The 14,926-nt window shown below is 41.1% G+C and overlaps 1 protein-coding gene across 6 annotated transcripts in view; it reads right to left on the reverse strand.

The window, feature by feature from the left end:
• Window positions 1–3,393: 3,393 nt before the first annotated feature.
• mapkap1 (MAPK associated protein 1) overlaps window positions 3,394–14,926 on the reverse strand; it is a 371,223-nt gene continuing 359,690 nt past the window's right edge. For 5 of the 6 annotated variants that reach the window (XM_038782195.1, XM_038782200.1, XM_038782197.1 and 2 more), the window contains one exon: window positions 3,394–4,534. In XM_038782195.1, coding sequence (XP_038638123.1) covers window positions 4,412–4,534 — 123 coding nt within the window. In that variant the 3' untranslated portion in view covers window positions 3,394–4,411. The remainder of the gene's footprint in view (window positions 4,535–14,926) is intronic. The other variant, XM_038782198.1, reaches the window with a different exon arrangement.

The following is a 14,926-nucleotide window of genomic DNA, read 5'->3' on the forward strand; positions in this document are numbered from 1 at the left end:
ATAATGCCCTGTAAAAACAATTTACATTGCCACATTTTTAAAAGAAAGCAATTAGCTACTAGATCTTTCTTCAGAAAAACTGTATTTAAATCCATTTTATCTGTATTTTTAAGTAAAGTTGACATATTGCAAAGTACATTAAGCATACTGGGATGTATATGACTGAGGGCAGGTATGGTAGATTTTACTGCAATTGTAGATGTAAATACCCATAGAGGTGCAAATCGTAATCAACATAGCAGATTGATTTACATATTAGTGCAATATCATTTCAACCCAATTTGTACATGCCTTTTACTTAGAGATTTTGTGGTGGTGGTGGTGGGGGTTGCAGTGTTGGATAGGCATGGAAAGGTCAAAGAGAAAAATAATCTTGGACAAAATAAAATAATGTGGGTGAGGGGGGTGGGGAAGAGACAATAGCGTAACTGTACTGTAATTGGACTAATAATTCAGAGGCCAGAATGGCAAGGTGGCACAGTGGTTAGCACTGCTGCCTCACGGCACCGAGGACCTAGGTTCAATCCCGGCCCCGGGTCACTGTCCGTGTGGAAAGTCCGTGTGGCAAATCCCCATATCTGCATGGGCGACACAGTGGTTAGCACTGCTGCCTCACGACACTGAGGACCTGGGTTCGATCCCAACCCCAGGCCACTGTCCGTGTGGAGTTTGCCACACTAAATTGCTCCTTAATTGGAAAAAAATTATTGGGTACTCTAAATTTATTTTAAAAAGTCAGAGGCCTAGATATAGGAGTAATGGGTTCAAATACCACCACAGCAACTGTTGAAATTTAAATTCACTAATACATCAGGAATATAAAGTGATGATGATCAGACAACTATCATTGATTGTTCTAAAAATCTTTGTTTCACTCATACCCTTCTAGGAAAGTAAATCTAAAGAGCTGGTCATTGACTTCAGGAAGTGAAGTGCACAACATGGTCAGCAGCAATGGTGCCAAGGTGGAGATGGTTGACAGTTTCAAATTCCTAGGTGTGCACATCACCAACAATATGTCCTGGTCCACCCACACTGACGCTACGACCAAGAAAGCACAACAGTGCCAATACTTCCTCAGGAAATTAAGGAAATTCGGCATGTCCACATTGACTCTTGCCAATTTTTACAGAACATCATAGAAAGCATCCTATCTGGTTGCATCACAGTCTGGTATGACAACTGCTCGGCCCAAGGCCGTAAGAAACTACAGAGTCGCGAACACAGCCCAATCCATCATGCAAAACCGCCTCTCATCCATTGACTCTGTCTTCACCTCCCGCTGCCTTGGGAAAGCGGGCAGCATAATCAAAGACTCCTCCCATCCAGGTTATTCTCTCTGCCAAACTCTTCCATCAGGCAGGAGATACAAAAGTTGGAGAACACACACTAACAGGTTCAAAAACAGCTTCTTCCCCGCTGTTACCAGACTCCTGAATGATCCTCTTATGGACTGAACTGATCTCTTCACACATCTTCTCTACTGAGCAGTACTACTCTCTGTATGCTTCACCCGATGCCTGTGTCCATGTATTTCCATTGTGTATCTATGTATGCCTATGTTTTATCATGTATGGAACGATCTGTCTGGACAATACTTTTCAATGTACCTCGGTATACATGACAATAAATCCAATCCAATCCAATGCTCACCTACATCCCATGAAAGAATTAACACAAAATATTCAGAAATCCCATTAAATTAAAAGCAGTGGCTTTTCTGCAGCTTGGCCCATTGCCTTGCTGATTAGTAATAATATATTAGGTATGATGTTGCTGGACTAGCAATCTGGAGGCTTGGATTGAGAATTTAGTTAGCCTAACTTTAAATCTCACAATTGCAGCCTTGGGATTTGAATTAGTTTTAAAATTGAAGCTTTCGGATTACCGAACCAGTTTACCAGTGCATTTTAGAGACATTACAGGGTCTGGCCTTTGTGACTCTTTTTGCACACCACAGCTTAGCAAGTCACTTAGTTGTACCTCTACAAGCTGTTCGGGAAGGTGGTGCAAGGCCTCATTACCACCGTCCGCAGGTTTCCAGCAATGCCCACAAACTGTAAATGAATATAAATCAATTGAATGATGCTCGTCCACCCATCACTACTCTGTGGCCCCCATGCGTTGCCGTTTTGACAAGCTACGTCACCAGCAGTAGGAAAAAGTTGAATTTGTGGGAGTATTATTATCTCATTTTGGGATGGTGAAGACAGTGTCAATGTATCTCCTGTGGTTATTTCTTAAATGGATTTTAAACTTTTTTAAGCATTTAAAATACCCAATTCTTTTTTTCTTACCAATTAAGGGGCAATTTAGTATGGCCAATCCACCTACACTGGGATCGAACCTGGGTCCTCAGCGCCGTGAGGCAGCAGTGCTAACCACTGCCCCACCGTGCTGCCTAATGGATTTTAAACTTAAGCATTTAACATTACCTTTAGAGAAATACAATTTGCATCAGTCGGTACCAATTCAATACATAAGGCCTTTCAAAATGTAGCTGAATAGTGTCACACTCTTCAATATGTGCATGTTGCGACCTTCTGCTTTCAACCACAATAACTGCATACACTCATAGCATTGTGAAATGTTCCAGAGGCAAAAATAACTGGAACCCAAAATGAAGGTGGTTTTAAAGCTGTGACTGAACCAAAATCAATGAGGTAAGCTTTTAAGGGGAGGAAGGTGGAGGGGTAGGTGAGTGACGATTCTGTGTCCAAATAGTAAAAAGAGTAAGGCAAAGAGGCCAAGACCAGATGAGTGGAGGTTATATAGGGAAACATTGGGCTGAATAAGTATGCAAATAGAGGGAGGTGAGGCCACAGAGAGAAATGTAGAGGAAAAGATTTTGAAGCTGCTGACTAAATATATAGGGATCCAATGAAGGTTGGTGCACACAGGAGTTAAAATAGAAACATAACTTTGTCCAGATAAACATACATGCAGCATATATTTTTGAGGAGTTGCAATTTGCAAAGGGAAGAGAACTTGGGACGTCAACAACGTTAATTATTGAGCAATTGATTCAGGCAGTGACAAAAGGCCCAGAAAAGCATTTCAACAGCACTGGATGTAAAAATAGATAGTTGTGCAGTTGGCAAGGAAGTAGGATTTGAAATTCAGCTCGGAGTTGTACAAGGTTATGTACCACAAGGCCATATGTTTAGTTCAAGGAAACTAGAAGAGGAGGAAGGCATTGGATGCTAAGACGTGGATATTTGAGCAGGATCTGAGTGGAATGTTGACATTCTTGTCAATATTGACTTGGTGGAAATCTTTCCTCATCCAGCACTTGATGTCAGTGGGACAATCCAAAGGCAGTTTGCACTTTTTATTTGAGACCCTCTAGATAACTTAATTATATTTAAGCAAAGTCATGAAATACTGCAGAGATGTGAAAAGTGGCTGAATTTATTCACCTCAGCTGAGAACCACATTTGTGCCAGTGAAATGGCTGACGTGGAAATCATAGCCATTTTATTAAGTGAATGTGAATCCAGATCGGCAGAAGTGAAAAGATTCAATTGAATCAGCAGCAGTTCCTGGAAGATCCTTTAAATAGGGGCTTCTTTTAAATTTATGGCTTAAATGCAGTGTGTTGATATGAATGTTGACAATTCAAATCCATCTAACAATCGGTTAATAAAGAATATTCCAACTATAAATATTAGAATTTTTTTGGAAACTGCAGGGTTTTTTTTTTATACATTTTGCCAGAAAGAAAAATGTTTTAAACATATTATACATTCCCATACTGTCCCCAAATGACAGTCTGAAATAATACCAGCTATTTCTTACACAGTGCTTTGTCATTATATTACAGTTAGCAGGTACGATGCAGGAACATTTACAGGTCACAGTAAAAACTAATGTTTATTTCTTCGCAGGCCATAAAAAATTTATTATCCAGCTGTTAAGAAAAAACCTATTAAACTGTTTGTCCAGTTATTGTTTTTAAAAGAATCAAAAAGGGAAATTTTGGGACTTTTGTCCCACGTGATTAACTTTCAGCTTTGATCATGTGACAAGCTATGACACCTGTGTAAAGTCACTTCTCAGACAGTGCAATTCATTGTATCCATATATTCCTTAGGTGGTTATATATGTGGACCCTCCCCATGAATCAAAGCACAGGGTACCAAACCTAGCCACTTATTTTTCTCTCCGATATGGCTGCTTGTTGAGAGGAAGAACCTTGGAGGCAAGCTTGCATCCCAAACAGGAAGCTTAGGACTCTTTTGAACATGTCAATAGCAAGAGATCTAAATGTCTCCAAATTTTAATCTGTTTTTTTCGCTTTGCTCTTGGCAGCCTGGACAAGTAAGAACAACTTCATGGTTTTATCCCCCATCTGTGAGTCCACAGAGACCTTCCTCAGCAGAATTGTCTGGACAGTTTGCTGAGGCTGACACTACTGTCCTGACTTTTTGTCCTTCTGAAAGCTGAAGCTTGTTCTTCTGCTAAGTTTTCTTTGTTTTTGAGCTTGGTAGTCTGCTCGTGCTGAACTTGCTCTGGATTCCAAAATGTAGTTAATCTAAAAATAACAAAATAAAAATCACAATTATTTTAGCAGATTTGAGGGATAAGAGGCCAAAAAGTATTTTAGTGACAAACAAACATTCATTAAGAATTTGAAATGCATACATTTATTTAAGATATTCTAACAAATTCTCAAGGGGCTGCAGAACAATTACAGGGAATACACAATTGGATATAGGTTCAGCAGTACCAAATTCATTTAAATAATATTAGGAGCATCTGATATCTTCCTACGGTCAAACACATGTTCAGGCCAAGGCTGAGAGCTCCCCAGCTCTTCATCGACTATTCGTTCACACATTGGGTCAACCACCCGACTTCATTAACTTATCAGCGACAGCCCTATAGCACACACAACTTATCAACTCCATGTTCTCAAAATCACTCTTAAACACTACTCAAAGGCTGTATTTTCATTTCAGCATTTAATGAATAATTTAGTAACTTTGATAACATCTTGACTGAAATGCAGCACTTCAATACAGTTCAATCACCAATTATTTACAGAAACAGTTGTCTCATTTATTTAAGCCTGAATATAAACCTATAACGGAGAAGGGTTAAACTAGAAGCTTTCTTTGGTAGCAAAGAAAACATTTGCAACATGTCAAGCATATCAATTGAAGTAGTCTATGCACATAAAAAAGCCCTTATCAATGATGTTACTTTTTGTGCATTTTTAGCAGCGCTGGTGAACTCCTCTGAACAAGTATTTTTTGTATCATCAAGACATTATTCTTGACAAAAGCTAACTTACATTTAGACATCAGTAAGGCTAAAGAAGTCAGCTTTATATTTGAATTAAAATTCTAAATGCGGTGGAAATTATTTTATTTTCAGGTTTGATTTTCAATTAAAAGGATACCAACTTTATTTGAACTTCTTTCCTTTATATAACATAACCTCTAGTCTATTTGTGAACAAACCTAAAAAGGTGATAAGCACTGAATAAAGTTGACACAGAAGCTGGTTCAGCATGAAAGACAGTCACATTAGCAAATCGTAAATACTTGTTTTACATGTCTCATAAAATGCTAATTTATTGGCTACGATACTTTGTGATGATAGCCGTGATAATTTTTAATGGAAGGTTAATGTAAAAATCAAAATGCAAAAAGCCCTTTGGCTTAGCATCAGTTGGTTCACTGAAATGATTTGGCAGCTTAAAACCTGAACAGTTTTATGTACTACTGGGTCTTCATAGTCGTTAAATTTTAAAGCTAATACCTTCAACTGATTTTGAATATTTATTTCATGGCTAATAAAACCTTAGTCTGGACTAGCTAGAGTGATTGAGACGGTTAGTTTGCTAATGTCTGAGTAAATTGGTCACATCCCTGATGTAGTACACTGCCAGATTCTCGGCAAATCAATAAATAAAAACAAAACAGTATTGGGTAAAACAAAAAAAAACTGATGTATTCAGATTGTCAAGCACACTTACCATCCCCCTCAAGAATACTGCACGTACCGAGACAAGCCCAGATTTCCTGCAGGGTGCCATTTCCATCAGCCTGCCATCATTTTTGGAGCCAGCCTAATTTTAATTGAGGCAAGCTTCCTGATGGTATTCCCACCTTTGATTGGCAATGCATTGTGAGCGAGAGCATGCCAGGAACCTAGGTTTTTAAGACCTGAAGAGCACCTCAAAATGAGACAGTGCAAGAGAAAACCCTGAAGAAAACAACAGCAGAATTTGGCTCGCAAGCAGCAATGTCTTCGGTGGTTTGTGAAGTCCGCTAGTGGAGACCAAGCCCAAGTCCTCCACAGATGCAGTTGAAGATGATCTTCCCTCAGACAACAGAGGGATACACTCTTTGGACCCAACCATGTCAACCCTGAAAGCGAAGTACAGTGGGAAGCAATGAGGGCAGTGACAACCAATGCTATGAGCTCAAGCATGGCCAGTCACTACCACAAAGAATTAATGATCTTACTGAGTGTGATAATGTAAGAGGAGGAGCCATTTACACTTTCCATGATGGTGTACTGCACTTGCAGCAGTTACTTATAGCAAACTCCAAAGTTGTTAGAAATAAATTGCTTACAATTAATCCTCTGGAGGCCACCTCCAGCTTCAAACTGGAAATTTTCCTGCAATCAGCTTTACATACGTTGTCCCCTCAAAGTTCACATGATGAGAAATAGTTTTTAGATGGACTAGTCATCATCACCCCCATTGTGATCTGCTTACTGACTTCCATGTTTTATTGCATTTCAAGGCAAACAAAAAGATATTATCACTGTTTTTATTATTTTTGCAGTATCAGACAATCAAGAGAGATTGTCAAAAGGTGGCAGACTTGCAAAACTATTCTCTCTCTCTCTCTCCCCAGCAGGAAGGATTGATTAATGTTAGGTCAGAGGGAGGGGAAGCATGGCGGTGCAGTGGTTAGCACTGCTGCCTCACGGCGCCAAGGTCCCAGGTTCGATCCCGGCCCTGGGCCACTGTACGTGTGGAGTTTGCACATTCTCCCTGTGTTTGCGTGGGTTTTGCCCTCACAACCCAAATATATGCAGGGTAGGTGAATTGGCCACACTAAATTGCCCCTTAATTGGAAAAAATGAATTGGGAACTCTAAATTTACAAAAAAGTTAGATCAGAGGGAGGCTAGATAAGAATTTAGCACCAGCTGCAGTCATGATATTCAGCTGATGTTCCTTCTCATCTTGTAATACCGTCAGCAAACTAACTGATGCAACCCTGGACTACCACTCTTCCTGGAAGTGATGTGAACTCTGTTCCTCAGAAACATTTGCTATCTTTTTTCAGTTGCAGCACTGTGGCAGCTGATGTGCATGGGGAACATTCTATCAATGAAGCCATACAATGGGAATTCAAAGTTGGAGATTGCGGGGGAAATGGTGGTGATAACATGTTACACAGGATTTTCCATGCAGCAGCCAGATATGGGAGTCGATAAGTATCTCCTACATCAGTATGATGTTGTGATGTGAATGCCTGTAGCCAGGAAAAACATTGTCCTTTGTACGTGTGTCAGGCAGCTCCTCCGGCTCTTTGCCTGTGCACTCATGTGCAAGCACATCATTGGAGATGTTATGTTTATAGAACCTCTAAATTGGTCACCTTTAGTCACTCCTCTTCTTCCAGGAAGCTAGTGAAGGAAAGCTCAGTTTGTTCACTGTTTAAAAGAAGGTTGGGAGATGCAACTCAACAGCAATTGGTTGAAAGGCAGTTTGAGAAGAATGGCACTTCATTTAAAATAGGGCAGTACCCAAAGGAACATCTAGGTTGCTCCTCTTACTTTATGTGCCATACGCTAAGAGGCCACTGGCAACCATGGGCTTCCATTAGACTGGTCCATGCTTGGTAAATTACTGCAGTGTTTTCTTAGTCTTCTGCAGTACGACTGACCAGGAAATTCTCCCACTCTTTATCGCCTGCCATCAGGTGGACTGGACGGATTTACAGGCTGATAATCAACTGTTAGGTCACGTTATGCACGCACTGTTCATGGCCATCAAGTCCTGCAGTGGGACTTTTACCCAGAGCTTCTGGCTCAGAGGTTGGGACACTACCCACTGCACCACAAGACCTCCAACCAGAATACACAAACTTAATTCTTTCAAGGTGCATTTTTATTAATAAAAAGCAGAAATATTTGTTCCAATGAACATCAATTTCTATGCAACACCCCCACATTTTTTTCATAACTCTTGACTTTGGTCAACATAAAGGTACCTTTAGAGTAAAAATGTTGATTCTCCAATCACAGTGGGTGCACTCTTGCAAAATAAAAAGGCCACAGACCATATAATATTTTACACAATTCGCATGGTTTCATTAGATATATCAGTGGCCTTAAAGAAAGAGCAAAATGAAAGCTGGAACATAATAAATTGGCCACATCACACCACAGAAGCCATTCAACAACCTTTACTTATCTCCAAACTGGAGCATGAGTCACAAAGCATTTCAGACTTCCTGATGAAACAGGTACGTTTCATAAATGTTTTAAAAGCAGTAAGTGCAGGACTGAACCAACACGGTTTCACAATATCTTCTGTAAACTGCTAATGCCACTTTGCTAAACCCAATGGTATTTGACAACTTACTGGCATCTGCATCAATACCTCTGCAATTCTGGAACATCTGCCATTCAAAGAATCATCCATCCGCCTTTACAGGCGGATTATCTTCACCACTGATGGACCTAGCCCTTGGTAAGAGCAGTGGTGAAATGCAGGAGGCTCAAGAAGAAATGAACACCCAACCAGGTGAAGTATAAATATTTATTAAACTATGAAAAACATCGACCGCACATTTGGTCTGATTCTGTGCAATTGCACATTGCCATTATGTTGCACAATTTAGTGTGATGGAGCTGAAAATGGTTGGCCAGTGGATGTCTCTTCGGCCTATCAACCTTCTAGTGGAGAACTAGCAACCTTCTGACAATCTGCATTAAAATGCTGCCATTTGAAGCTCTCTAGTCTTCCAGAAACTGTTTGCAGTAGCTCTCTGCCAGCTAGCATTCAGGCTCCCTATGGCTGAGGCGGCCCAAGATACAGCACCATCTTGAAGACATGTGAAGATACCCTTCCTGCTCTCCCAAGCTCAGTAATCAGTGCTTTGTAGACCTGTGAACAGAAGAATTAAAAATGAAGTCATGGTAAGACACCACACACTGCGACAAATATATTCTTTATTTATAACAGCTCTATTATTCCAGGATTGACTGGATCAAATGCAAGTGTAGAAATGTACAAATGAAAATTTACATTACCTGGTATTATACAAGTTGGTCTTGAAGTATAAATGTTTTCTCACACTCACATTTGAAATGTGAAAAACACGCTTGATGCAGTCATTTTTCTTTTCTCCACCTCTCAATGCCAGTCGGATTACATCGCTAGATTTGAAGCCTCTGACTGTTCCATCAAGTGCGCAACTGCCACAGTTTTGGAACTGTACGATCTCATGTGTTCTGCTTTATCACTTGGATTCTGTTAATATAGTTCATGTAGACGGGTGGCTTGAATTGTGCCAATTTTCATCAAGAAAATATTTCCTCCATGTGAATATCACACCAGTACTGAGTGGTGTGTGAATTCCAAGTATTGCACTAATGCAATATGTTGCAGCGTTTATTGTACAAGCTGTGCCACATAACATTGGATATAGTTCTAAGTGTTAACGCACAGTATTTCCAAATGCATTAGTATGCAATTTACACTTTTAAAGACAAAACTTTAACCAAATGTCTTTTTTAAAAAGACTGGAATTATGCTGGCTTTAATCTATCACCATTATTAAACGTAGTTTGAGTGGAATGTTCAGCATTTGTGTTGTGCACCTTGGAATGTGCAGAGTAATTTAATTGACCTCTTTCCCCTAAAATAATCGGTCAGTTTAGTTTTAGTTCTCTGGAGTATAAGATTTATTACTGTATTTTACTATGATGGGAATTTCAGATAAGCATAGAGTACCAAGTAACCTTAACATCGAGGTTTGCCGTTTTCGGAATGGATGTATTGGCATAAAAATGACAAGCCTGGCATTTAAACAAACAGAGCTTTAAAGCCACCATCATTATTAAAGTATTGGGTGGCACGGTAGCACAGTGGTTAGCACTTTTGCTTCACAGCACCAGGGACCTGGTATCGATTCCTGGCTTGGGTCACTGACTGTGCGGAGTCTACAAGTTCTCCTAGTGTTTGTGTGGGTTTCCACCAGGTGCTCCAGTTTCCTCCCACAGTCTAAAGATGTGCAGATTAGGTGCATTGGCCATGCTAAATGCCCTTAGTGACCAAAAAGGTTAGTTGGGATTATTGGGATAGGGTGGAGGCGTGGTCTTAAGTAGGGTGGTCTTTCCAAGGGCTGGTGCAGACATGATGGGCCGAATGGCCTCCTTCTGCACTGTAAATTCTATGATTCTACGAGCGAAGACATTTTTTTCTCATCTCAGTCCCCTTATCCTGAGGCTATTCCAGTTGAGATTGCCAGGTCAGGGGAAACAACATCTCTTTTTTAAAATTTGTTTTTCAAAATTTTTCAATAAGTTTTACAAACCCTACAAAGAGAAAAACAACATAGCAATAAAACAGAAAACAACGTAACCATTTAACAAAACAAGGTGGGGTATCTGCCCTTTACAAATGAAATCCATCTACTGCCCAAACCATTCCCCCTCCCCCTCTGGTTTGCTGCTGCTGTTGACCTCCACCTAACGTTCCGCGAGAAAGTCAAGAACGGTTGCCACCGCCTGGAGAACCCCTGCAAGGACCCTCGCAAGGCAAACTTTATCCTCTCCAACCTGAGAAACCCCGCCATGTCACTGACCCAAGCCTCTACGCTTGGGGGTTTTGCGTCCCTCCACATTAACAAGAGCCTTCTCCGGGCTACCAAGGAGGCAAAGGCCGGAACTCAGGCCTCTTTCGACTCCTGCACTCCCGGATCGTCTGATACCTCAAATATCGCTATCCTCCAGCTCGGTTTCACCCGAGTGTCCAAGACCTTGGTCATAGTCTTTGCGAAGCCTTTCCAAAATCCTGTAAGTGCCGGGCATGCCCAGAACATATGGACATGGTTTGCTGGGCTCCCTGAGCACCTCACACACCTGTCCTCCACCCCAAAGAACTTACTCATTCTCGCCACTGTCATATGCGCCTGGTGCACCACCTTAAACTGAACCAGGCTGAGCCTGGTGCAAGAAATGAAATGAAAATCGCTTATTGTCACGAGTCGGCTTCAAATGAAGTTACTGTGAAAAGCCCCTAGTCGCCACATTCCGGCGCCTGTTCGGGGAGGCTGTTACGGGAATTGAACCGTGCTGCTGGCTTGCCTTGGTCTGCTTTCAAAGCGAGCGATTTAGCCCAGTGAGCTAAACAGCCCCTTATGAGGAGGAATTGACCCTGCCCAGGGCGCCAGCCCACAGGCCCTCATCCAGCTCCTCGTCCCACTTGCCCTTCAACTCCTCCACTGAAGCCTCCTCTGCCTCCTGCAGCTCCTGAAATATTTCCGATATCTTGCCACCCCCTACCCACACGCCCAAGACCACCCTGTCCTGTATAATCCGGGCAGGCAGCAGTGGGAATTCCCCCACCTGCTTTTTCACGAACACCCGAACCTGCATGTACCTAAAGGTATCCCCTGGGGGGTTACCCAAATTTCTCCTCCAGCGCCCTCAGACTAGCAAAAGTCCCATCAATGAACAAATCCCCCATCCTTTTGATACCCGCCCTGTGCCAACTTAGGAACCCCCCGTCTATTCTACCCGCAACGTGATTGTTCCATATTGGGGCTCAGACTGAAGCCCTTGCCTCCCCACTGTGCCGTCTCCACTGCCCCCAGGTCCCTCAATGTCGCCACCACCAGCGGGCTTGTGGTATACTGTGTCGGCAGAAGCTGCAACGGTGTCGTTATCAGTGCCCCCAAGCTAGTATCCTTACAAGACGCCACTTCCAACTGTTTCCATGCCGCCCCCTCTCCCTCTATTACCCATTTCTGAATCATGGATATATTCGCTGCCCAGTAATAGCTCCACCCGATTGAAGGCTTTCTCCGCATCCGTTGCCGCTATCACTTCTGCACCCCCCCCCCTTCCGAGGGCATCATAATCACATTCAGGGGAAACAACATCTCAATATCTACCCTATTAATCCCCTTCATAGTCTTGCATGATTCAATTAGACCATCTAACATTCAGAGACTATAGGCCTAACATAGGGTAATCCTCTCATTGTGAGGAAGCAATCTAGTTAACTTTCGCTGCACTGACTCCAAGTCAAGTATATCTTTCCTCCGACATGGTGACCAAAACTGCACTCAGTGCTCGATGTGTGGACACCCTAAAGCCCTATACAACTGTTGAACAATATCCTTATTCTTGAAGCCCAATCCCCTTGTGGTATTGTGTGAAGCAAATAATGGCATGATGGGAAAACTAGTCAAGTCTTCTTGGTACAAGTGAATTTAAACTGATTTTCATATAACCTAAGGCCCAGAATACAGAGACAGCCGAGGTCAGCATGTCCTGAGAACTGGGTGACTCTGAGAGTCTAGATAAGGCTTGAACTTAGAAGCAGTCTCAATACATAACAAGCTGAACAACTATTTCTTCCTGTTCCTAAACAACTTCTTCCCTTTCTTAAAACAAAGACAAGATAATGATATGAAACTCAAGTCCCCTGGAGGTCAGCAAGGTGCCGCCATTGTAACGATTATTACTTATGTTTTACTTTCAATCAAATTCCTGACCAAGCTGTATTCATGTTATCTTGATCCTATAATGTATAAGAATCGCCTTCTTTTCTGAACTATCGCAGACTTGGGACGGACTCCGCAGTTTGTAATTGACTGCCTTCCGACTTTCCAAGTTTCTGCCATTTCTGCTAGCAGTTCTAATTAGTGAATAAAGTTCAGTTTTGCTTATCTAATGAATGCTGTTTGAATTTCTCTATCACAGTCAAGACGCGGGGAAAATATAAAATACAACACCCTTACAATAAAAGCCAAAATGCCATTTGCCTTCCTCATCGCTTGCTGTACTGCATGCTAACTTTTCATGCTCTTTGCACAAGTACACCCAAGAGTCTCTGAAAAGCAGAATTTAAACATTTCACACCATTTCCAAATTATTCAGCTTCTCTGTTCTTATTACCAAAGTGAATAATTTCAAACTTACTCACATTATACTCCACCTGCCACTTTGTTGCCCACTCAATTAACCAGTCTATATCTCTTTGCAGCCTTTGTGCCCTCTTCAGTTTACATTCCTAAATAGCTTTGTAACGTCAGCAAACCTGGATACATTAAACTGATCTCGATATCAAAGCCATTAATAAAGATTGCCAATAGTTGACGCACAGAAATGATTCTTGCAGGACTCCACTAGTAACAGCCTACCAACTATTTTCTGCTTCCTGTCCGTTAACCAATTATTCATCCATGCTTCTATATTACCCCAACTCCATTTGCCCTTATCTTGCATATTAACTTTATTTTAATTCTTTCATGGAACGTGGGCATCACTGTCAAGGCCAGCATTTAACGCCAATCCCCAACTTCTTTTGAGAAGGTGATATATACATCTACTGGTCCCCTTTTATCTATCTTACTAGCTATATCCTCAAAAAACGCTTATATTTCTCAAATGTGTTTTCCCTTTCATAAAACCACAGTGATTCTATCTGGTCACACTATAATTTTCTAAATGCTTTAAGACTTCCTGAATAACAGATTCCAGCATTTTTCCAATGGTTAATGTCAGTCTCACTGGTCTGTAGTCCCCTGTATTCTATGTCCTTCTTTTCATAAATAACAATGTTTTATTTTCTAACTTCGAATCTGCTGCGAATGTTCTAGAATCTAGGGAATTTTGAAAGATAATAGCATTGTATCCACTATCTTTGCAGCTACTAGTTTTGGAATCTCATGATGTAGGTCATCAGGTCCTGAGGATTTGTTGACTTTTAGTTCTTCAAGATTCTCGGATGCTTTTTCTCTGCTGATATTATCTTAAATTCATCATTCTTATTAATCCCATGGTAACCCTTTATTTCTGGTATGCAATTTGTAACGATTTGTTCAACGTCTGTCATTTCCTCATTCCCCATGACTTCTCCGGTCTTTGCCTCAAAGGGACCAATGTTTACTTTTTACATACTTGAAAAGTTTTCATAATCTGCTTTTATATACATGGCTATTTTACTCTCATCCTCACACCTGATAGCAATCAATGTTCCAATTGCAATGCATTGCTCCTTAGAGCAGTAGGGTACAGATCAATAAGATCACCCCCACTTATGGAGCTCCCAATTGGATTAAAACTACTAAGCAGTAGCAAGAAGCAGAGATGTGTAGTTTCCCTCAAGAGAGGAGGGAAAATAACTGTCACCTCAGGCATTTTCTTCTGCCTGCTTGTGGCCTGTTTCATTGAGGTATTGATGGACGGTCAATAATCAGATCACTACAACAGCTTGTTCAGGGCTGATGCCGTGCAAGGGCATCCAAGAAAGCAAAGTAAAAACAGATTAAAAAGAGAAAGTTTCACCCTCACAGCAAGGCAATTGAATTTCTTGTAATAAGATCAGCAAGGGCACTTTTTAGGAAGCTTGGTTTATTAGAGGTCTGCACATAGAGCAGCAAGACGAGACTATGTACTTCCAATTCCCCACAGAGTGATTAACTGATCTCAGTAGGGCTGGCTTGTGAGATGCTGAGCTCAGACAAGGTGCATCCCAAAGAAGGAAAAAAAGAGGAAAAGTATGTCAAACTGTGCTGTACTAATATAATTCAGTTAATCAATAGCAATGTCACAGGCCTTAAAAATTAAATTATGCTTTGAAAAATAAACAAAATTCCTGAAAAAAAATCACAATAAATTGGTTACAATAAGGTAAATGCATCAGAAAGAAATATGAT

Source organism: Scyliorhinus canicula, chromosome 21 (assembly GCF_902713615.1).
Source record: "Scyliorhinus canicula chromosome 21, sScyCan1.1, whole genome shotgun sequence".
NCBI lineage: Eukaryota > Metazoa > Chordata > Chondrichthyes > Carcharhiniformes > Scyliorhinidae > Scyliorhinus > Scyliorhinus canicula.